Source organism: Agelaius tricolor, unplaced genomic scaffold (genome assembly GCF_023055355.1).
Source record: "Agelaius tricolor isolate 1412-34295 unplaced genomic scaffold, bAgeTri1.0.p SCAF_10, whole genome shotgun sequence".
Lineage (NCBI taxonomy): Eukaryota > Metazoa > Chordata > Aves > Passeriformes > Icteridae > Agelaius > Agelaius tricolor.
In genome coordinates this window covers 34,263,834-34,287,962 of record NW_027269270.1, presented here as the reverse complement: position 1 = coordinate 34,287,962, position 24,129 = coordinate 34,263,834, and the positions used below count along the sequence as shown (strand labels likewise).

Sequence of the window (24,129 nt, the reverse complement as noted above, 5' to 3'; positions counted from 1 at the left end):
AAATTTTCTCCAGTTTTTCCCAGGCTCCAGCATTTCAGTTCTACCTAGTCCCTTAGAGCAACGGGAGGAGAGAATTTGGGGAATTTCTGTTATAAATGCTATAAATTTCTATTTTATAAATTCTGTAAAATAGATTATAAATTTTATAATCTATTTTACAGAATTTATAAAATAGAAATTTTATAATCTATTTGATAGATTATAAAACAGTGCAAATTAACAGTTTTTAAAGAAAAGGCAGAGGAATATTCTTTGTAGAAGAAAAGGGAAAGAAGGAGGCCATAATTCATAATTCAAGCCTGAGACCCCTCTAACACAGGAGAAATTGAGAATGAAGAGAGAACAGCGGATATCAGGAAAAGTTTCTCCCCAGAAAGGGTGACCCAGTGATCAGGAAAGTGGTGGAGTCCTCACCCTGGAGGGATTTAAAATCCACGTGGATGTGGCATTTGGGAACATGGGCCCATGGTGGGGATTCCTTGGGGAAAGGCCGGGTTCAGTCATCTTCAAGTCATCTTCAGTCATCTCCAACCTGAATTCCACGATTTTCTGTTCTGCCAAGATTCAGCACTTGGAAACTGATCTTACACTACTGCTGTTTTGTTGTTATTGAGGGAACACCATGGTTTCCTTCTCACAAAACCAGAATTTCCCAGCAGGAAAATAAAGCCCATCCTGGAGCAGCAGAGGGAGAAGGGTCAGACAGGGCCACCGTGGGGCCGAGCTCATGGGTGGAGCAGGGTTTAGGACATCCCAAAAAAAGCAGAGCAGGTGGATGTTTCCAACCAAAGCAGGTTTGGGGGAAGCCCCCAGGAGCCCAGCTGTGCCCTGTGTTAATGTTTATGTTTGTTAAACCTATCCCTGGCAGATCTCTGGGGTGATATTTATGGTTTTGACTTAATTCTTACATATTTCATCTCGTGGACTCGTGCCACAGTGTAATTTTTCTTAGCTAATTAAGTTATGACACACAAACCTACAGTGCTGCATTCTAATTTCTTTGTTCACCTTTGTACTTTATTTTTTTCTGTTTTAAACCCTAAAACTCTAAACTTTCTTCTACTTAGTTTCTACTTTAGTCTATAAATACACTATAGAAACTGTACACACACTAGAAATACACTATAGAAAATAAATATACTGTAGAAACTATACATACACTAGAAATACACTATAGAAAATAAATACACTAAAGAAACTATAAATACACTATAGAAATACACTATAGAAACTATACATACACTAGAAATACACTATAGAAATTATACATACACTAGAAACACACTGAAGAAATTATACATACACTAGAAATACACTATAGAAAATAAATACACTATAGAAACTATAAATACACTAGAAATACACTATAGAAATTATACATACACTAGAAATACACTATAGAAACTATCCATACCCTATAAATACACTATAGAAAATAAATACACTACAGAAACTAGAAATACACTAGAAATACACTATAGAAACTATAAATACACTAGAAATACACTATGGAAATTATACATACACTAGAAACACACTGTAGAAATTATACATACACTAGAAATACACTATAGAAACTATCCATACCCTATAAATACACTATAGAAAATAAATACACTACAGAAACTAGAAATACACTATAGAAACTATACACACAGTATAAATACACTATAGAAAATAAATATACTACAGAAATTATACATATACTAGAAATACACTATAGAAAATAAATACACTATAGAAACTATACATACAATTGAAATACACTATAGAAAATATACATCTACTATAAATACACTATAGAAAATAAATACACTACAGAAATGATACACACACTAGAAATACACTATAGAAACTATAAATACACTATAGAAAATAAATATACTGTAGAAACTATACATACACTATAGAAATTATATATATCCTATAAATACACTATAGAAAATAAATAAATAGAATAGAAACTATTAAAAAAATAAAAACTAATAATATTAAAATAAATAAATAGAAACTACACACACACTAGAAATACACTATAGAAACTATAAATACACTATAGAAACTATACATTCCCTATAAATGCAATATAGAAAATAAATGCACTACAGAAACGATACACACACTAGAAATACACTATAGAAATTCTATATGTGTTTCTACTTTAAACTATAAATCCACATTCTCACTTCTAACACCGAAGTTTATCAGCCTTTTTCAAGGTCTCAGACCAAACCCTGAGTTTAATTCCAAGTTTTAGCTCACAAACCCAAAATCCTGGGAGTTCCTAACATTTCAGATTCCAACCTTTGCTCAGGGTGCATTACCCAGGGGTGAATCCAGAGCCTCATTTATTGTGTGGCTGAATCCCGAGGGAAGAATTCCTGGAGGGGCTCAATCCTGACACCTGTGCCGAGCCAGAACCCCTCAGGACAAGGATAGGGCCCCTCCCCAGAGAGCTTTGTTCTCCTCCCATAATCCGAATAATCCCTGCAGATTGTTCACAATATTCTCCTCTGCAAATCCTGACTATTCCCAGCTCCACGAGAGAGGAAGAGCATCCATCATTTCCCAGCCTCCACAAGTGAGCAGAGCAGGCAGAGCTCAGGGGACAAAGCCCTGGTTCCTGCTGGGGCTCCTGCCACCAGAGCCAGCAGCTTAAATTCACCACTCATTTCCCTTCCTCACCCACAAACTGAGGGGCTGAGTGCTGGAACGGCCAGGATCTGATGCTGCAGCAGGATTCCCAAAGCCTGGGGTGGAACTGGAATGTTCTCCCTGCTCTGGAAGCCCCAGGAACAGAAACCACAGCCCAAAATTGCAAAGGGCAGCAGCAGCAGCACCCAGGGCTCTGCATTTCCTGCAGCATCTCCAGGAAAAGGGATGCTCCAAAGGGCTGGAAGGGCAGAGTGGGGATCAGGAAAACTTCCACAGACACAGGAGGGGTTGGTCTGCAGCCCTGGGAGATTTGATGTAAAAATACAGCACACAGACATTTAGCAGAAACATCATAAAATTCTGTTTCTATAGTTGTAAGAATATGCTTTAAATAAGTGAGAAACTGTACTGGGTAAGATGGTGAAGGGTTTATAGGGTAGGAGTGGGGCTGTATGGAGTAAACTGAGAGTTTAGAAGTTATAATACAAACAGAGTTTAGAAGTTGTACCAGAAACATTCTGTGCAAGTGAGACAGAAGCCATTGGACAAAAGTATCCACAGTGCAGCAAAATTAAGTGATAGGTCAGAAAAGCAAAATAAACCCTGTGACCACTGTCTGTTGGGTTAGAAAATTCGATATTGCCTTGTAATAGAGAAATGCCTTCATGCCTTGTAATGAAGAAACTTGTGACTGCTCTTGAGCTATGGCTGACTGCTCGCTCCTCTAAAATCTCACAGCCCCTGAGATTGGTGTTTATCTGAGTAACAAATCATTCTTAGCCTGAAAATAATCCCATCCCTTCATTTCTACAATGACAGGGCAGCACGGTGCTGGCTGGGGTTTGTCCCAGCCAGATTTGATCATTCCTGAAGTCCCCTGCAGCACCTTTAAAAGCACCGTGACGCATTTTTGGTGACATTGTTATGGCATTGTCACAACAGGTCCTGCCAAGAGCTCCATGGCAGTGCTGAGGTCTGCACCCCCAAATCCACTGTGAAACCTGGCTCAGCATCCCAAGGGCTGCAGGGACAGCTGAGGTGTGTTGGGCTTGTGAGGTGCCCAGGACAAGGTGAGAGATGAGAATCTGACCCCACGTTCTCAGAAGGCTGATTGATTATTATATTATTCTATTATTATATTTTATTGTTTATATTATTATATTATTTATGCTATATTCAATATTATATACAATATAACAATGTATATATTATATTATGTTACATTATATTATATTACATTATATTACATTGTTACATATTACATTATATTACATTGTTATATATTATGTTCTTATAAGAATGCTATACTAAAACCATACTAAAGAAAGAGAAAGGATACATCAGAAGGCTTAGCAAGAATGATAATGAAAATCTTGTGACTGACTCCTCCCCAGCTGGCCATGATTGGTCATTAAGTTAAAACAATTCACATGGCACCAACCAAACATTCACCAGTCTGTAAACACAATGTCCAAGCACATTCCAAAGCAGCAAAACACAGCAGAAGCAAGAGATAATAATTGTTTTCATTTTTCTGCCAGGTTTCTCAGCTTCCCAGGAGCGGAAATCCTGGGGAAGGGAATTTTTTGGGGAATATGGCAGTGACAGGGGTGGAGGGTGGCAGAGCCCCCAGGGACAGCAGCCACCTGCAGAGGGATCCCCCTGCAGGGCCAGCCCTGAGCCCCCTGTGCCCTGCCCTGCTCTGGGGCACTGCCGGGGCTGTGCCACCCCAAAATACCCGCTCAGACCCCAAAATACCCGCTCACACCCCAAAATACCTCCCCGCACCCCAAAATATCCGCTCACACCCCAAAATACCTGCCCGCACCCCAAAATACCCGCCGGCACCCCAAAATACCCGCCGGCACCCCAAAATACCCGCTCACACCCCAAAATACCTGCCCGCACCCCAAAATACCCGCTCACACCCCAAAATACCCGCTCACACCCCAAAGTACCTGCTGGCACCCCAAAATGGCTGCTGGCACCCCAAAATGGCTGCTGGCACCCCAAAATGGCTGCTCGCACCCCAAAATATCCGCTCACACCCCAAAATACCTCCCCGCACCCCAAAATACCTGCTGGCACCCCAAAATACCCGCTGGCACCCCAAAGTACCCGCTCGCACCCCAAAGTACCCGCTCGCACCCCAAAGTACCTGCTCGCACCCCAAAATACCTGCCGGCACCCCGAAGTACCTGCTCGCACCCCAAAATACCCGCTCGCACCCCAAAATACCCGCTCGCACGCCGTGCCATGCCCCAAATACGTGTTCAAACCCCAAATACCTGCTAAAACCCCGTGCCACACCCAAATACCTGCTCAAACCAAAAATACCTGCCCAAACGCTGTGCCACACCCAAAAAACCCTGTTCAAACCCCAAGCCACGCTTGAAATACCAGCTCAAACCCAAAATAGCTGCTCAAATCCTGTGCCCCACCCCAAATACCAGCTCAAACCCCGTGCCACACCCAAAAACCCTACTCAAACCCCGTGCCACACCCAAAATACCTGCTCACACCTCAAAATACCAGCTCAAACCCTGTGCCACACCCCAAAATACCAGCTCAAAATCTGTGCCACACCCCAAATTCCTGCTGAAACCCCGTGCCATACCCAAAACCCCTGCTCAAACCCCATAGCAAACCCCAAATACCAGTTCAAACCCTGTGCCACACCCAAAATACCTGTGCCACACCCAAAATACCTGTGCCACACCCAAAATACCTGCTCAAATCCTGTGCCACACCCAAAAACCCTGTTCAAACCCCAAGCCACATCTGAAATACCTTCTCAACCCCAAAATACCTGCTCAAATCCAGTGCCACAGCCCAAATACCTGCTCACACCCAAAATACCAGCTCAAACCCCATAGCACACCCCAAATACCTTCTCAAACCCAAAATTCCTGCTCACACCCCATGCTACACCCAAATTACCTGCTCAAACCCCAAGCCACACCCCAAACACCTGCCCTCCTCAAGCACAAGTGCTTGGGAAAGAGATAATGATGCAAAAATGATAGATTTTAATAATTTTTTTTAGTGTAAGGATTCTTTCCCTGATGTAGCTTAGAGGTCTAGGAAAGCCTTTATATATTATATATTAAAATATAACATTGTAATATATTACATATTTATATTATATATATATATTATAAAATAAATAAAATAAAGAATGGCTCATCCCATATATATAATATAATATGATATAATATGATATAATAAGATATAATAATTTTATATATTAATATAGTATATAAAAATAATATTATAATAACATAATATTATACTAAGATATATTATATAGCATAAAATATAATAATACATATTTATTTATATATATTTATATCTATAAATACATATATATAGTAATTTATAATAATTTATTAATATATTAATAAATACATATATTTATTTATCACATATAAATATATGTATTATAAATAAAATAAAGAATGGCTCATTTTAAGGAAAATACAAAAATCCCATATTTATAATATATGTATTATATATAATATGATATATAACAATAACATTATAATAGCATAATATTATAGTAATATGTATATTATATATATTATCTGCTAACAATATATATTACTAAATATATGTATATTTATAGAATATAAATATATAAAATTAATATATACATATAAATAAATATATATGTAAAAAAAAAAGAATGGCTCATTTTAAGGGAAACACAAATACCCCACATTTACGGATTGCCTCTGATCCATTCTGGCACAAACCCAGCCACAAAACCCCCTCATTTTGGCTTTTTCTCCCATTTTCCCCCAGCTCCTCCCAGCATTCCCACCTTCCTCCTGCACACTCAGGGCACAGAATTAAGTTTTTGATGCTTCGTTTGAAGTTTAGGGCTGAATTTACTCCATAATCCTCAGAAAATCTGGGCTGCACACACAGCGAGCCACACAGGGAATAAATCCTCCACCACCACCACAAACAAACATTTTCTCATCCAGGAGAATGTTTCTCCACGTGCTCCTGTGTAGTGAGATTAATTCTGCTTTCCAGATTTGTGTGCAGCACTGAACTGTTCTTGCTTTGAAGTGAAATTGTGAGAGATGCCAGGAAGGGAGAAATAATCAAATCAAATAATCGACCCAAGTGACAGCAGCTTCACGCTGGGAATTTGTGGGTGGCCCAGAAAGGGAGGGAAAAAACACAAAAAAAACACCATGGGGAGAGGTCCTGAGAGGAGAAAATCAGGCAAAATGCAAGATGAAAAGAAGAAGAAAGGATAAAGGGATGAAAAGGAATAGAAGGAGAGAAGGTGAAAGGGAGAAAGGTGAAAAGTAAGAAAAGGAGAGAGGGGGAAAAGTGATAGAAAAGGAGAGAGGGGAAAAGTAATAGAAAAGGAGAGAGGGGGTAAAGTAATAGAAAAGGAGAGAGGGGAAAAGTAATAGAAAAGGAGAGAAGGGGAAAAGTGATAGAAAAGGAGAGAGGGGAAAAGTAATAGAAAAGGAGAGAGGGGAAAAGTAATTGAAAATGAGAGAGGAAAAAGTAATAAAAAAGGAGAGAGAGGAAAAGTAATAAAACAGAAGAGGGTGGGGGGAAAGTAATAGAAAAGGAGAGAGGGAGAACAGAAATATAAAATAAAAGTGGATTATGGGATAAAAGGCCATGGAGAGAGAGGCAGAGGATGGATGTGACTGGGGGTGCATTAACAAAAATCCAGGTGATTTTCTGGGAGGGTTTTTGGCAGATCCCCCCCCAGCCCTGGGAGAAGCTGCAGCATTGCCCCCATCCATGCCCCTGCTCTGAATCCAGCAGAGATTGCAGCAGTGCAGGCAGGGAAAAAAAAACCAAAAAAAAAACAAAAAAAAAGAGATTACAGCTGCAGAAAAACCCAACTTCTGCAACAGCCTGGCTAAAAATACTCCCTAACCCAGTTCCCCCAATTCAGAGAGGGATCTGCTGCTCAGCCTCTCCTAAATTGGGGAATAATCCACAGCCAGCATAATTCCTGTGTGGCTTTGAAATTCAACTTTCACCCCTCAGAACCAGAGGTTTCCAGCTCAGGAGCTGCCAAAACCACGTTTTGCTGACTGGAAAATGCTGCCACAGCAAAAATATCTCGGGAAATTCAGGGATGTTGGTACTGAAGAAAAGGTGTTGAAGGTCTTGGGGTTATTTAATGTGGGTTTGGTATCAAATCCTCCTCGTGGAGCAGAAATGTTCTGCAGCAGCTCCAGAAGCAGCCCAGTTATTCAAGGTTCACTCCACTCCCTGAGCCAGGGGAGGGATTTTTACAGATTTTTACACCATCCTGCCCATCATCATAACCAGGCAGTGAAAAAGGGAATTCTCTCAGCAGAGATAAAAAATGAATCACTTTTAGCAAAGAATACCATTAAATATTTAAGGTTTTGTCTCTGGGTACTCATTTCTCATGGGGGGAAAGAAAATCCACATTCTTGGGGTCATGGCTCTGTCTCACAGTTGGAAAATTGACATTTTCTGGAGCTCTCCTGTCACCAGTTATTGATATTTTAACAGGAATCCGATGATGATCACAAGCATTTCCCATAAAAATTGAAAATTGTTACATTTTAAGATTTTTTTTTAATCCAAAAAACACAGAAATGGGTGGTCAAAACCAGGAATCCATCAGCAATCCCACACCTGAGACTCCACACCTCTGAGGCTGTGAGGGATCCCATTCTGGGTGCTCTGAGGTAATTTTTTGCTGCTGTGTTCGCTTTGTTTTGCCAGGATTATTTAAGCATGCCATGTTTTCACGCTGCAGAACCCAATAAAACTGAATTAAGGCATTTTTTTCAATTCGCACACAAGCACCATCATCCCACAGGGGAGCTGGAAAAGCAAACACAGCCAAGTCCAAAGTGTCAAACCATCCCTGGGCAGCTCCACATCTCTTTTCTGCCTCCACACCTGGCCTCTAAAAGGTTGCAGCAGCACCAAACCAAGCAAAAAATGGAAAATAAAGAGAATATCTGAGAGGTAAGTCTAGGTAACTTTAAGATCAAACACGTCAAGCTTGAAGAAGCCACCAAGAACAGACACAAAAACATCCCTGGAGGTGATCAAAAGAAACAAAGCACAAGGAACCCCCATCCAGGAGGGATCTTTTGAGGAAAAGATTCACTCCAAATTCCAAATAAACTTCCAAATAAAATCCAACTAAAGCGGCCAGAATTTAACCAGAAATTCCTCAGCAGCCCCAGGGCATGGAAGCTGAGGGGGAAATGGGATCCTGTGGGGTTTTTAGGAATAACTGGGAATGCCTGGAGACACCTCAGGCAGCACAGAACAAAGGATTTTGGGAGGAAACAAATCCCAAGGGAGGCATTTTGGGACACCCAGGATAATACCAAGGGTGTCAGCAGCAGAGTTCAAACCCTCCGGAAAAATCAAAATTAAATCATCTTTACTCCCAAGCCTGATTCCTCACAGAAACTCCTGCAGAAAGAGAAAAGCAGGTCAATATTAAAGCCTCACCAATGGCATTGCACCCCTAATTTCCTCCTTTTGAACAGCTTTTGTTCTCCTGGCAGAGAGAATAAAACTCTCCTCCTTTTATTCAGCTTGAAACCCTGAGCACACACAGGAGCTTCCCCGGGGCAGGGAGCCTTGGGGAGAATCCTCTCCAGAGGAGCACACAACGCACCCCAAATAACCCCAAAAACCCCAAATCTCACTGCACCAGGCTCAGCAGGCCCTTGCCAAAAGAAACCCAAGCCCCAGGGGTTGATTGGTGCATGCCAGGGGATGGAAAAGCACTGGGACTGCCCAGGAATGATGCTCAATGTCTAAACCCCCTGATCCCAAAAGAAAATGAGGTACCAGAGGGGAAAAGACAACACAGGGTGGCTTGAAATTCCATTTTCTTGTGGTTTGACAGTTTGGTTTGTTGAAATCCATCACCTGTATTCTAAGTTTTGAAGGTTTAAGTAAGAATCCATATTTTTGACAGGCTGGGTTTGGAGAAGGATGCCCAGAGGGGATTGGGAAAATGGGAAAAAAAAAAAAAAAAAAGCCCTGAGAAAACAGAAAAGGGGAATTGCCTGGGTGAGGAATTGTGCTTTTCATTCAGAGTAAATCATCCTTCCTGCAGCACCATCCACAAACAGGAGCCATTTTCACACCTGAGTTCTCAGCACTCTTTCAGAGGGCAGAAAAGCAAACACAGGAGCAGCTCCATCCATAAAACTCACATTGATCCCAGCTCAGCCCTGACAGCCAGGCCTGGGAGAGCAGGAATAATTCAAAATAAAACAAAATCCATTCCAGCAGGAATAACCATTCCAGCAGGAGAACAGCTGAGGAGCCAGGGGAAAATCAAACCAAACCCCCAAACCATGCTGTCCCCACAGAACTGGCCCAAACCCAGCAAGAATGGGCCAAGATCAAAGGATTTTGGTGTTTTGGGGAGGATCCCTGCCTTGGGAACACCTCCCAAAATTGGGTCAGTTCCTGCAGAACCCCGGGAGCTGAACTCTGCCACCCAGCCCAAAACCTGAGGTTAGACACAGGCACAATGGAAAAGGAGAATATTTGGAGAAATCCTCATCAGCACAGACTTTTTTTTTTTCCACTGACATTACGGCACATTTATTTCAGCACTTCATGGGAGTCTCCCTGCCACAAGAAATTAATTTATTTTTTTGGTGATCAGCCCCAGAACGGTTCCACTCTTTACCAAGACACTGCAAAACCAGAACCAAACCCCTCCTCAGTCACCCCATCAGGTTCCTGATTGTAATCTTGCCCACAAAATAAATGGGGAGCACGGGAATTGCTCTAAATATCAAATTTGGGAGCAGCTCCCTGAACAGCCCCACCATTCTCCAGGAAATGGAATTGGTTTTGTGCAGGGAAATAAAAAAGTGACCCGGACCCAGCGGGACCATCCTGTGTTTGCTCTTTCCCAAGGGATTCTGCTCCTTCCCAAGGAGCAAAGCACCCCAAAGGAGGAACCCCAGGCAGGGCAGATGTGGCAGTGCTGAGTGTGACCGTGGTCACAAGGGTTTTCAGGATGAAGAAGAGACGGGAATGCTGACTCTATGATCAGAAGGCTTGATTTATTATTTTATGATATATGTTACATTAAGACTATACTAAAAAGCAACAGAAAGGAAAGGTTTCTTCAGCAGCTAGCTAAGCTAAGAATAGACAAGAATGAAACAAAGATCTGTGTCTCAGACAGAGCAAGAGCCAGCTCTGCCATGAGTGGTCAAGAAATCCAAACACCCACAGGAGACCAATCATGGGTTTACCTGTTGCATTCCACAGCAGCAGATAACCATTGTTTAATTTGGTTCCTGAAACTGCAGCTTCTCACAAGGAAAAATCCTAAGAAAGGATTGTTCATGATAGATGTCTGCGACAGCTGAGCTCTGGAAATATCTGACCTGAAAGCTCCAGAGCCCCAGGGGATGAGCACAGCACATCCTCCATGCACGGAGAAAAAGCAGCAGGATCCAGGAGCTGTTCCAGGCTGCAGGAAAAGCCCAGGGTGTGCAGGGAGGGTGGGGACACCTGGGGGACACCTGGGGGACACCCAGCTCCCACAGAATCCTCGGCAGCTGCCTGGAAACACCAATTCCCCAGGAATTTGGGGGAAAAAAGGTGTTTGTATCCCAAAATTCCTTCTCAGCAAACCAAACTCCTTCCTTTCAAACCAAACCCTGCTCTGTCCTTTTGGGAAATGGGTTTGTAAAGGACTCCCAAAACCTGGCTGAGAGCTTCACTCAGCTTTGGGCAAAAAGTTTGTACTAAAATAAAAAAAAAAAATAAAGTGTGTGTGCAAACTCTGACACAAGGTGTGCTGGCTGAGGAAGGAATGGAATAGAGATGGGTGAGGGAGAGATTGAACTGGAAACAAGTTTATAAATATGGCATTGCAAAAAAAACCAGAGATTTTGGAGAATTAGAACTGTGAAAGATGCATCTGTAGCAAGACCATGTGGGATATAATAATAATAATAAAAAATTATAATAATAAATAAGAATAAATTATAATAATAAACTATAATAATAAATTATAATAATTGTGGTGGTAATATAATAATAATAATAATAATAATAATAATAATAATAATAATAATAATAATAATAATAATAATAATAATAATATCCCAAGAATTTATATTGATTTTTTAATATTTTATATAAAATTTTAATATTTATATTTTAATTTTTATATTTTTAAACTAGCCTTTTATCTATTATTTTATATTTTTTATTTTTATATTTTAATATTTTAATTTTTTTATTTTTTATTTTATATTTTTTAATTAGCCATTTATATTTTTACATTTTTAATTTATATTTTTTTTAACTAGCCATTTATCTATTATCCCAAGAATTATTTCTTGGGATAATAGATAAATGACTAGTTAAAAAATTATATTTAATTTATATATTTTTTTTAACTAGCCATTTACATATTATCCCAAGAATTTATATAGAATTTTTTATATTTTATATTTCAATTTTAATATTTATATTTCAATTTTTATATCTTTAAACTAGCCTTTTATCTATTATTTCTTTTATATTTTAATATTTTGATTTTTATATTTTTATTTTATATTTTTTATTTTTTAACTAGCCATTTATATTTTTACATTTTTTAATTTATATATTTTTTTTAACTAGCCATTTATCTATTATCCCAAGAATTATTTCTTGGGATAATAGATAAATGGCTAGTTTAAAAATTATATTTAATTTATATATATTTTTTTTAACTAGCCATTTACATATTATCCCAAGAATTTATTTCTTTATTTCTTTATTTCTTTCTTGTTTTACCCAGAGAGTGACAAGTGTCAAACAGCACCCAGAGATCTCTGAGGGGTTTTAAATCCTCCCCAGGCACAGGGCTTGTGGCTTTGGGGTAGAGATGGACACTTGGCTTTTGGGAAAAAAAAAAATCCCAGCATGAAAGTTGTTAAATTTTTGTAATTTTTTTTTTAACCAACCTATTATCTCAATAATTCTGTTTTTTAAGGTCTGTTTTACCCAGAGAGTGCAAAGTGTCAAACAGCACTCAGAGATCTCTGAGGGGTTTTAGAACATGCCCAAACTCTGCTGACTTCGCTGGTATACATGGAATAAAAAAGACAAAGCCCAGCCAAATATTTTTAGGGATGAAAATAAGCGAGAACCTCTCCACAAGACATTCCAAAAAAAAAAAAAAAACAAAAAACCAAAACACAACAACAAAAATAAATAAAATAAATAAATAAAGCAAACCCCCAGCCCTGCTCAGGCCGGAATCTGCGGCCAGTTTTTGTTTTCCTCTCTGTCCCAGGGCATTCCCAGCTGGAAGGGACCCCCAGGGCTGAGGCCTGCCCAGGAATCCTCGCTGCCCTGGGCCCTGACACCGCAGAGCGGGCCCAGCTGCTGCTCTGTGTGCTCCGGGCCACATCACTGATGGATTTATTGATTTATTGATTGATTGATTGATTGATTTATGGGCGATATTTCACACCCCTGCATCCCCCCCGAGAGCACAGCCCAGCCCAGGGGGATCCTGCCGCCGATCCCGGAGCTCTCCTGGCTTTTCCCAGGCCTGGAGCCCCCGGGATGGGTAGCGAGGGAAGGGGGAGGCTCGGCCTGAGCCGCGCTCTGCAGAGCTCAGCACTGCTGCTAAGCCCGGCTTTACAAAGCCTGCCCGGGGCCAAGAGCGGCTGAGAGCCACAATGGGGAGCCTTTGATCCCTCCTGGGAACAGCAACAATCCCTGAGCTGCTCTGGGCTCCTCCGCTTCCCACCAGGAGGGGTTTGCATGGACACCCCCTGGCTCAGCCCTGTGCTGGATGCTGCACACCCCGGGGGAAAAGAGCTGAAAACATGGAAACAACCGCCCCTGCACAACTAAATTCTCATTTTACATCAGGAAAAACGAGGTGGAAACATGAAAACACCTCCCCCTGCACAACTAAATTCTCATTTTACATCAGGAAAAACGAGGTGGAAACATGAAAACACCCCCCCCCCCCCCCCGCACAACTAAATCGTCATTTGATATCAGAGAAAAAAAGAGCTGAAAACATGAAAACAACTGCCCCTGCACAACTAAATTCTCATTTTACATCAGAGAAAACGAGCTGAAAACATGAAAACACCCCCCCCTGCACAACTAAATTCTCATTTTACATCAGAAAAAAAGAGCTGAAGACATGAAAACAACCCCCCCATCACAACTAAATTCTCATTTTACATCAGAAAAAACGAGCTGAAAACATGAAAACAATCCCCCCCCGCATCACAACTAAATTGTTATTTGACATCAGAGAAAAAAAGAGCTGAAGACATGAAAACACCTCCCCCTGCACAACTAAATTACAATAGAGAAAAAAAGAGCTGAAAACATGAGAACACCGAAAATATCACCCCCTCCACGACTAAATTCTTATTTGTTTTACATCAGAGAAAAAGGAGCTGAAAACATGAAACACCCCCCCCCCAACTAAATTGTTATTTATCTTACATCAGAGGAAAAGGAGGTGAAAACATGAAAACACCTCCCCCTGCACAACTAAATTCTCATTTTACATCAGAAAAAACGAGCTGAAAACATGAAAACACCTCCCCCCCATCACAACTAAATTGTTATTTGACATCAGAGAAAAAAAGAGCTGAAAACATGAAAACACCTCCCCCTGCACAACTAAATTCTTATTTGTTTTACAATAGAGAAAAAAAGAGCTGAAAACATGAGAACACCGAAAATACCATCCCCTCCACGACTAAATTCTTATTTATTTTACATCAGAGAAAAAGGAGCTGAAAACATTAAACACCCCCCCCCAACTAAATTGTTATTTATCTTACATCAGAGGAAAAGGAGGTGAAAACATGAAAACACCTCCCCCTGCACAACTAAATTGTTATTTGACATCAGAGAAAAAATGAGCTGAAAACATGAAAACACCCCCCCCATCACAACTAAATTATTTGTTTTACAATAGAGAAAAAAAGAGCTGAAAACATGAGAACACCGAAAATATCACCCCCTCCACGACTAAATTCTTATTTGTTTTACATCAGAGGAAAAGGAGCTGAAAACATGAGAACACCAAAAACAGCACCCCCTCCACAACTATATTCTATATTCTTATTTATTTTACAATAGAGGAAAAGGAGGTGAAAATATGAAAACTCCACCCCCTCCACAATTAAATTGTTATTTATTTTACATTGGAGGAAAAGGAGCTGAAAACATGAAAACACCCACCCCCAACTAAATTCTTATTTGTTTTACATCAGAGAAAAAGGAGGTAAAAACATAGAAACACCACCCCCCCCCCCCCAATTAAATTCTTACTTGTTTTACAATAGAGGAAAAAGAGCTGAAAACATGAAAACAGCACCCCCTCCACAACTAAATTCTTATTTGTTTTACATCAGAGAAAAAGGAGCTGAAAACATGAAACACCCCCCCACACACAACTAAATTGTTATTTGACATCAGAGAAAAAAAGAGCTGAAAACATGAAAACACCTCCCCCTGCACAACTAAATTCTTATTTATTTTACATCAGAGAAAAAGGAGGCAAAAACATGAAAACACCGAAAACAGCACCCCCTCCACAACTGTATTCTTATTTATTTTACAATAGAGAAAAAGGAGGTGAAAACACCAAAAACACCAGCCCCTCCACAATTAAATCCTTATTTATTTGGCACCAGAGCTGGCTGGAAGGACAAACCCAGGCCCTAAAGCGAGGCAGGGATTATCCCAGGGGATGCTGAGGCTCTCTGCACCCTTCCCTCCCAGGTGCTGAGGGATTAAAGCACCTGGAGGAGGAGCAGGGCACAGCCAGGGCTGCGGGGCTCTGCCAGCCCAGCCAGGCAGCAGAAAAGCACATTTTTAGGTCTGTCAGCCAAGACAATCCATCAGAGAGTCACCTTGAGGCTGCAGAGGAGCAGAGGGAGGGAGAACCGAGCTGTAGCCCAGTGAGCGCAGAGGGCAGCCCTGGGTTTATCCCCTTTATCCCCTTTTCCTGCCCTGCTCGCAGGGCAGCCTCACCCCAAAGGGTTTTGGGGCTTTCAGCTCGCTGGCAGGATGGAGACACAGAGGTTTTGTCTGCTTGAAGCAAAGGGGAAATCAAGAGAAAAGGTTTTCACCCTCCACACTTCATAGGGAGATGGACAGGGGACACCAAATCGACACAAACCAAATCGACACAAACCAAATCAACCCAAACCAAATCAACCCAAACCAAATCAACCCAAACCAAATCAACCCAAACCAAATCAACCCAAACAAAATTAACCCAAACCAAATCAACACAAACCAAATCAACCCAAACCAAATCAACACAAACCAAATCAACACAAACCAAATCAACACAAACCAAATCAACCCAAACAAAATTAACCCGAACCAAATCAACCCGAACCAAATCAACCCGAACCAAATCAACCCGAACCAAGTCAACCCGAACCAAATCAACCCAAACCAAATCTACCCAAACCAAATCTACCCAAACCAAATCAACACAAACCAAATCAACCCAAACCAAATCAACCCAAAACCAAATCTACCCAAACCAAGTCAACCCGAACCAAATCTACCCAAACCAAATCAACACAAACCAAGTCAACCCAAACCAAATCAACACAAACCAAGTCGACCCAAACCAAATCGACCCAAACCAAATCGACCCGAACCAAATCGACCCGAACCAAATCGACCCAAACCAAATCGACCCAAACCAAATCGACCCAAACCAAATCAACACAAACCAAATCAACCCAAATCAAATTAACCCAAACCAAGTCAACCCAAACCAAATCAACACAAACCAAATCAACCCAAACCAAATCAACACAAACCAAATCAACCCAAACCAAATCAACCCAAACCAAATCAAACCAAACCAAATCAACTCGAACCAAATCAACACAAACCAAATCAACACAAACCAAATCAACCCAAACCAAATCAACCCAAACCAAATCGACCCAAACCAAATCGACCCAAACCAAATCGACCCAAACCAAATCGACACAAACCAAATCGACACAAACCAAATCGACCCAAACCAAATCAACCCAAACCAAATCAACCCAAACCAAATCAACCCGAACCAAATCAACCTGAACCAAATCAACCTGAACCAAATCAACCTGAACCAAATCAAACCAAACAAAATTAACCCGAACCAAATCAACCCAAACCAAATCAACCCGAACCAAATCAACCCGAACCAAATCAACCCGAACCAAATCAACCCGAACCAAGTCAACCCAAACCCCAAAACTCGAGGGTCAAATCCCAAGCCCAGGGGTTTATCCAGCTGGAAAGGACTCAGGACACTGCCCTGGGGCAGCTCTGCTCACACAGCCCCAGCCCAGCCTAAGCAAACTCAGCCTCAGTGGTTAAACTCTCCCTCCCTGCTGCTCCTCCCCAGAAACACCAAGTCATGATCTGGAAATTTTTTTTTTGCCCAAGGCCCCAGGGAAGTGTAACAGGAGATGACAGTGGGAAATTCAGGGAGAAAGCCTCTTCCCTGTGTTTACTGGGAAGGAATAAATGTATTCAGACTTACTAGTCAGGGAAAACAAAAATAGATGTTTCCCTTAAATCAGTTATATTTTATTTTTTTTCTTACATGATGACATAATTCCTCTGAGGGGAAGTTGGTAGTTTTGTTTGGTTTTTTTAAATTTTAACAGAACCCTTCTCTTTGCAATTCACGGATCAAAAGTAAAAGCTGCATTGCAGTGTTTGCAAATGCTATAGTAAAACAAAAAAAAAAAAAAAACCAAAAGTGGTTGGTCCTGGTTAATTTTTGAAGCTTTTGGAAACTGAAATCCTGCTTTTCCTAGAAGGAGCTCTGCTCTGGTGCTGCCTTCCCACAGCTCAGGATCCCTTGCCCCTGCCAGGCATTATTTGCTGGAGCAAAGCAGCCGCTCCAAACCAAGGAAATAATAAAAATAATAATAATTAAAAAAAAAAAACCAAAACCAGCAGCACTTCCCACTCCTGCTGCAGTGGGACCCAGTGGGGATCACGTTACACCAGAGCCCAGGGCTGCAAATAAAGAGGACAAAGAATCAGGGGAGGTTTCTGTGCTCACTTCCACCCCAGCAGAGCACAGCTCTGCCCACAGAGCTCGGGCTGGTGGCTCCTCCTCACAAAACAGAGGCTGCCTTTGAGGATGTACTGCATCAGCTGAGCTGATTAAAATCCTAAATAATTACAGGTTTTTGCCTTAGGAAGGGAAAGGCAAACTCCAAGCTTCTGACTAGATTTTTCAAGATAGCAAATCACCCCCCAGCTGGAATATCCATGTAAAACACACATCTATATCAACAAACACATGCACTTTCCTTGTCTCTATTTTTTTAACTTCCATGGTAAAAAAATAGCAGTTGTTGTTATTTTATTCCTTTTTTTACCCTCACCAAAGGAATTATCTCCTTCTTGCAAGGCACAAAACCCTTTTCCAAAGCATCACAGTCACTGCTTTCCCAGCCAACAGACACTTTACAGACAAAGACACATTATGAGTGGGAAAAGAGAATTCCAAACTCCAATTCTCTTCAGAACACAGCACTGTAAAGGATTTACAGGAGCTGTATTTTAATCTGCTTTTAATATGTCTGAGGGTTTATTTATTTAGGGGGAGGGGAACTTGCTGGCATTTGTTTCTCAAGCACCACAATGGCACAGACACATTTTCCCTCCCAATATCTGCTGGCCAAAGGCAGCCCTGTGCTGCTGCTGCCCAAGATTGATAACCAATTTGATTATTCTATTGTTAACAGGCTGCTGGGGGTGCCACAGCTTTAACCTTCACAGAAACACAATTAATTTGGACAGGACAGAGGGCATTTCATATTTTAAAAAAATAACAACCACAAGCTGTTTATGCTCATAATTCACCCTTTTTTTTTCCCCCTTCGAGGCTGTTCTGCAACTTTCACCAGCAAAGTTTCTGATGACCTCAAGGTTTTGGTAATGATTTTAACAAATTGTGGATTTTAACAAATTGGAACGATTTTAACAAATTGTGCAAGGACTTGTGATGACAATTCATTTTAGGGTCTCTTCATCACCACACAGCACGGAACATGTTATTGATGACCAGCATATGAAAGAGATGTCACAGATGACCAGCATATGAAATTATATATATGTATAATATATATTATAAATAAATATGAAATAAAGCACCACAGACCAGGCCGGTTGGACACTAAACCAAAAATCTGCTTGTGAACCCCCACCCAAAGAGACACTGGGGGTTTCTGAGTGCTGCCCTCTGAGGGACCGGGTCTGGGAGAGGGAGAGGGAAAGGGAAAAGGAAAAGGAAAGGGAAAGGGTGAGGGAAAAGGAGAGGAAAAGGGAAAGGGAAAGGAAAAGGAAAGGGAGAGAGAAAAGGAGAGGGAAAAGGAGAGGAAGAGGGAAAAGGAGAGGGAAAGGAAAAGGAAAGGGAAAAAGGAAAGGAGAGGGAAAGGAGAGGGGAAGGGGAAAGGGAAAGGGAGAGGGAAGCTGCGGGGCTGGGAAGGAGCCGCATCCCGACCCTTTGTTCCCATTAAAGCCCGGAGCAGCCGAGCCCCAGCAGAGCGCGGGGGGCGCGCAGGGCCGGCCGGGGGGAGGCGATTTGGGTTCAGTTTCATCCTTTTAAACGCGGACATCGAACCCCCCAAACTCGGGCGGCATCCGCAGCGCTGCTCAGCGCCGTGCCGCTCTGGGGGCTGCCGGGGACGGCCATCCCGGCCGGGCATGGCGATGGATCCCGGCTGGAGACGGGGACCCCGGGATGCGGTGCCGGCGCTCCCGGGCTGGCTCCGGTGCCGGCGCTGCCGCAGGGGCGCGGCGGAGCGCGGGCGGCCGCCCCAGTCGAGCATGCCCAGTCCCCGGCATGACATCAGCGCCCGAGCCCGCGGCTCCCCCGCGCCCCCCGGCTCCCCCGGGACCCCCCGCACCTCCGGGCACCCCCGGCCCGCTCGCCCGGTGCGGCGGGGCCAGCCCGGCCGGGGGGGCGCGGGCAGCGCCGCCGCCCCCATCCCGCTCCGCGGCTGCGGGAACAATGGAGGGGATGGGGGGGACCCGCCGGGAGCGCTCGGGGGGAGATGCTCGCCCCGAGATCAGGGATGCTCGCCCCGCACCCAGAGATGCGCGCCCCGCACCCAGAGATGCTCGCCTCGAGAGGAGAGATGCTGGCCCCGCACCCAGGGATGCTCGCCCCGATAGCTGAGATGCTCGCCCCGCACCTAGGGATGCTCGCCCCGCACCCAGGGATGCTCGCCCCCAGAGCAGGGATGCTCGCCCCGCACCCAGGAATGCTCGCCCCGCCCGCAGCGGGATGCAGGATGCGGGCTGCGGGCTGCGGCAGACTCACCCCGATGACCACGGTCTCGTCGCCCTTGAATTTGGGGATGAATTTGTCGCCGCGCAGGATCTCGGCCTCGTTGAGGGGCCGGAAGCGGCACATCACCTTGATGCTGCACTCGGCGGGGTCCGCCATGGCGGCGGCGGGCCCGGCGCTGCCGAGCGGGGCAGGTGCGGCAGCGGCGGGGCTGGGGCCGCCGGGCGGGCGGGGCCGGGGCCCGGGCAGCCGCTCAGAGCCCGGACACGCCCCGCACCGGCCCCGCAGCCGCCCCGCCCGCCCGCGGCTGCGCGGGAGACACCGGAGACAGCCCCAGCAAAGCCCGGGGCTGCCGGGGCTGCGGCTTGCGCTGCCCGGGGACACCTTGAACTGCCCAGGGACACCTTGAACTGCACCTTGAACTGTCCAAGGACACCTGGAACTGCACCTTGAACTGTCCCAGGGAAACATCCCACTGTCCCGGGGACACCTTGAACTGCCCAGGGACACCTGGAACTGCACCTTGAACTGCCCAGGGACACCTTGAACTGCACCTGGAACTGTCCCAGGGACACCTTGAACTGTCCCGGGGACACCTGGAACTGCCCCCAGGGACACCTAGAACTGCCATGGGGACACCTTGAACTGCCCCAGGGACACCTTCAGCTGCCCCAGGGACACCTAACACTGCCAGGGACACCTTCCACTGCACCTTCCACTGCACCTTCCACTGCCCCAGCGACACCTAACACGGCCAAGGACACCCAACACTCTCCCAGGGACACCTAACACTGCCCAGGCACCTTCCATCTGTCCAGGGACACCTAACACTCTACCTTCCACTGCCCCAGGGACACTTTCCACTGCCCAGGGACAGCTTCCACTGCTTTATTTCATATCTATCTATTATATTATATATAAATATTTCACAGACTGGTCATCTGTGACGTCTATTTCATATACTGCTCATCAATAACATGTTCCGTGCTGTGTGGTGATGAGGAGACCCTAAAATGAATTGTCAGCACAAGTCCTTGCACAGTTTGTTAAAATCCTTACCAAAGGGCACCTAGCACTGCCCAGGGACCCCTTCCACTGCCCAGGAACATCTTCCACTCTCCCAGGTTTCTCCAAGCCCCATCCAGCCTGGCCTGGGATATTTCCAGGGATGCCAGGGTCTCCCCACCTTCACAGCGAAGGATTTCTTCCATCTATCTAAACTAAATTTCCCAGTTTTTCCTTCATCTTCTCCCAGATGCTGGAAGCCTGCTGTGGGCTCTGCACACAACCTTCTCCCAAAAACCTTCTCCCAACAACCTTCTCCCAAAAACCTTCTCCCCAGCATTCCCAGCCTGTCTCCACGCAAGGTGCTCTGGTTTCCACACCAGCTTCGTGGTGATCTCTGGATTTGCTCCAACAGAGCCCCTCTCCAAGCTCAAATCTGCCCTTGGCATCTCCCCTCAGCATTTTTCTCCCTCTGCCTCTGACACAGGTGGATCTGTGACCAGGTTAAAGGATCTTTTTCCTGGAATATCATCGCTCCATGTGTGCTCCTGGGGAGAGCAGCAGTAGCAGTGGTGCCTCTGGGCTCTGGCCTTGCTCAGTTGACACAAAGCTCTGTCACACGAATCAGCACCTGGGAAAAGCAGCCTGGAGCCTGCTCCTCCTCACAGGGGGGCTCTCCTCGTCCTCCTTCCCTAAAAATGCTCCTTCCTTACCTGCTAAAATCACCTGCTACTCTCCCTCCCGGCTGCTTTGTTTCCCTGCACTCACATGATTCAAAACAGTCTGAAATACCACAGGAAGTCTCCTCCTCCTCCTCCATCAGTTTCTCCCAACAAGAATCTCCTGCTTAAGGAGGAATCCAGACATCCATGATGCTGCAGAAGCTCCAGCAGCTCCTGGTCCTGCTTTCCACCAGAGTTCCACCATTCAATCACCCTCAGCTGTGCAATTCAGATGAGGGTGGACAATCCTGCAGGATTTGGATGGAAATCTCCCTTTCTTCCAGCCATTACCTGAGGTGGATGTGAGGAGCAGGCTGGCAACAAAGCCTCTCCCACCCTTCCTAAAAGCAATTCCATGGGGGAGAGTCAGCAATGTGCAGCATGTGATAAGCCATTATTACATAATGGGATTTATTCCCCTGGATTACCAATTATCCCTTTTATTTCTCTTATGTTTCAAGCTATTACCCTGAATAGCAAATTTGTTAGTCATGACAAGTAGGGGCTTAGTCATAAAAGACGAGTCTTTGGATGAATTAATCCTTATTTTCCTCCATTATGGAGCGCTCATTTTGGAGTGAGATAAGCAAAAACTCGATTTTTCTATTAGAGCAGGTATAATCTGCCATCAGGAAGAACGCAGAGAGCCATCTTTCCTCAGCAGCTTTGTCACAAACAACGTGACATTGTCTGGAGTGCAGACAATACTGAATTGTCACCCAGCTGCTGCTGTTTTTTGCTACTCAGTACCAGATTAGGTGGAGCAGCCTGGTAGGAATGGGAATTTTTGGGCAGATTTGGGAGTGATCAGCACCTCCCTGGGTCTGTGAGCTTCTGCCAGGCTGGGCTGGGTGCCTGAGGGTGGGATGGACACTTTGGTGGGAACCTGCTTTATAAAAACCATGAAGATATAGAAAAGCAGAGCCAAAATGCTTTATTGTTCTCACCTTCCTTCATTTCTGTCACCTCTCAAACCATGTCATTTTCAGCTGCACACTTACAAGGAATCCACTTAGATATATGTTTTTCTGAGCTTGCTTACACCTGAACATATGAAAATTGCCTTCCTACCAGCACCACAAAAAGAGAACCTGGATGTTATCTCCTTTTCCCACTTTCCCAGATCTCCAGCTCCCCAGTACAGCTCACCCTGGCAGAGCAGATATGGTTTGACAGCAAGTTCTGATTTTTCTGAAGAACTGAAAGAACTGAGCCAACCTCAGCTCAGTAAATACCCCAAGATATCAGAATAACAAATAGGAATAATAAAGGAATAACAAATCTCCTCCTTGAGGACTGGGAATTCATAAAGGAATGAGAAAATCCCATTTCTCTGCAGGGCAGGGATTGTGACAGAGGAGATCCCACAGAAATGGGGGTGCTGCCTTGGGAGGCTGCCCTGGAGCAGGGGCTGGGCAGAGTCCCAGAATAAAGCAGGGATTCATTCCAAGCATCTCCTCCATGGATCCACCTTGGGCAGCACCAGAGCCCAGCCAGGGCTGCACCCAAGATGAACCAAAATGGCCCCAAAATGCACCAGCGCTCCCGGGCTCTGTCCCTGGGATCAGTTCTGCTCCATTTGCATCTTGCAGTTCATTGTCCCATCCCAGCTTTAGCCCCTGCAGTCCCACCCTGCTTGTTTTTCTCTCTCCAGCCCACGGGGTTTGTTGTAGTTGAGACAGAGACAGTCCAAAGCAGCACACTCCATTTTCAGAAGGCTTCAAACTGTTTTTATTATATATTTTTTATTGTTTGTATTTTATTATATATCTTTTTATGCATGCTTTTTATACATTCTTACAAAGCTCAGAAGTTTACCCTTTACTCATTGGTCACAAGAAACAAACAAAGTGCTCATTGGAACAGGCAGCTGCAGGTTTCTCTTATTTATCCTTCTTTCCTTCTTGGTTTCTATGTCAAAGACCTTGGTAGAAAATCCTTTCAGGGTTAAAGATGGATCCTCTTGTCAAACTTCTCTGTGGCTCACAGAAGCTGCTGTAAAACCTCTTCCACAGCTGTTTGTGCTCTTGGGAGCACCAACCTGAGATTTGGCTCATTTGTCCTTGGTGCCCAGCTGGAGCAGGAATTGTTTTGTCTCCCTGCTCTGTGCACAGAGCTCAGCACCGCTGAATGTGAAGCTCAGAGCTGCACACTAAAGCAGCACAGAGCCTGAAAAACATAAAATCTGAACCCTGAGGCATCACAGGGAGTTTGCATTTCCATGGGACCATCACCCTCACGAGGGCGGCCACCTCCCCACCTTTTCCTTGTCATTCGTATCCCTGGAAGTGGCACAAAGCCCTTCCTTGACCAGGAACGCCCGTCCTGGAGAATCCCTGGATTTGGGATTGCAGGAATTTCATGAGCTGCGTCCCTGCAGGAGAAGCTGTGCCTGAGGAGGAGCAGATCAGTGCCAAGGAC

The 24,129-nt window shown here is 44.0% G+C and overlaps 1 protein-coding gene across 1 annotated transcript in view; it reads right to left on the bottom strand.

Annotated features, from left to right (window-relative positions):
* KIF5C (kinesin family member 5C) overlaps positions 1–20,270 on the bottom strand; it is an 82,303-nt gene extending 62,033 nt beyond the window's left edge. The window contains exon 1 of the mRNA XM_071435497.1: positions 20,015–20,270. Coding sequence (XP_071291598.1) covers positions 20,015–20,140 — 126 coding nt within the window. The 5' untranslated portion in view covers positions 20,141–20,270. The remainder of the gene's footprint in view (positions 1–20,014) is intronic.
* Between the last annotated feature and the right edge of the window lie 3,859 nt (positions 20,271–24,129).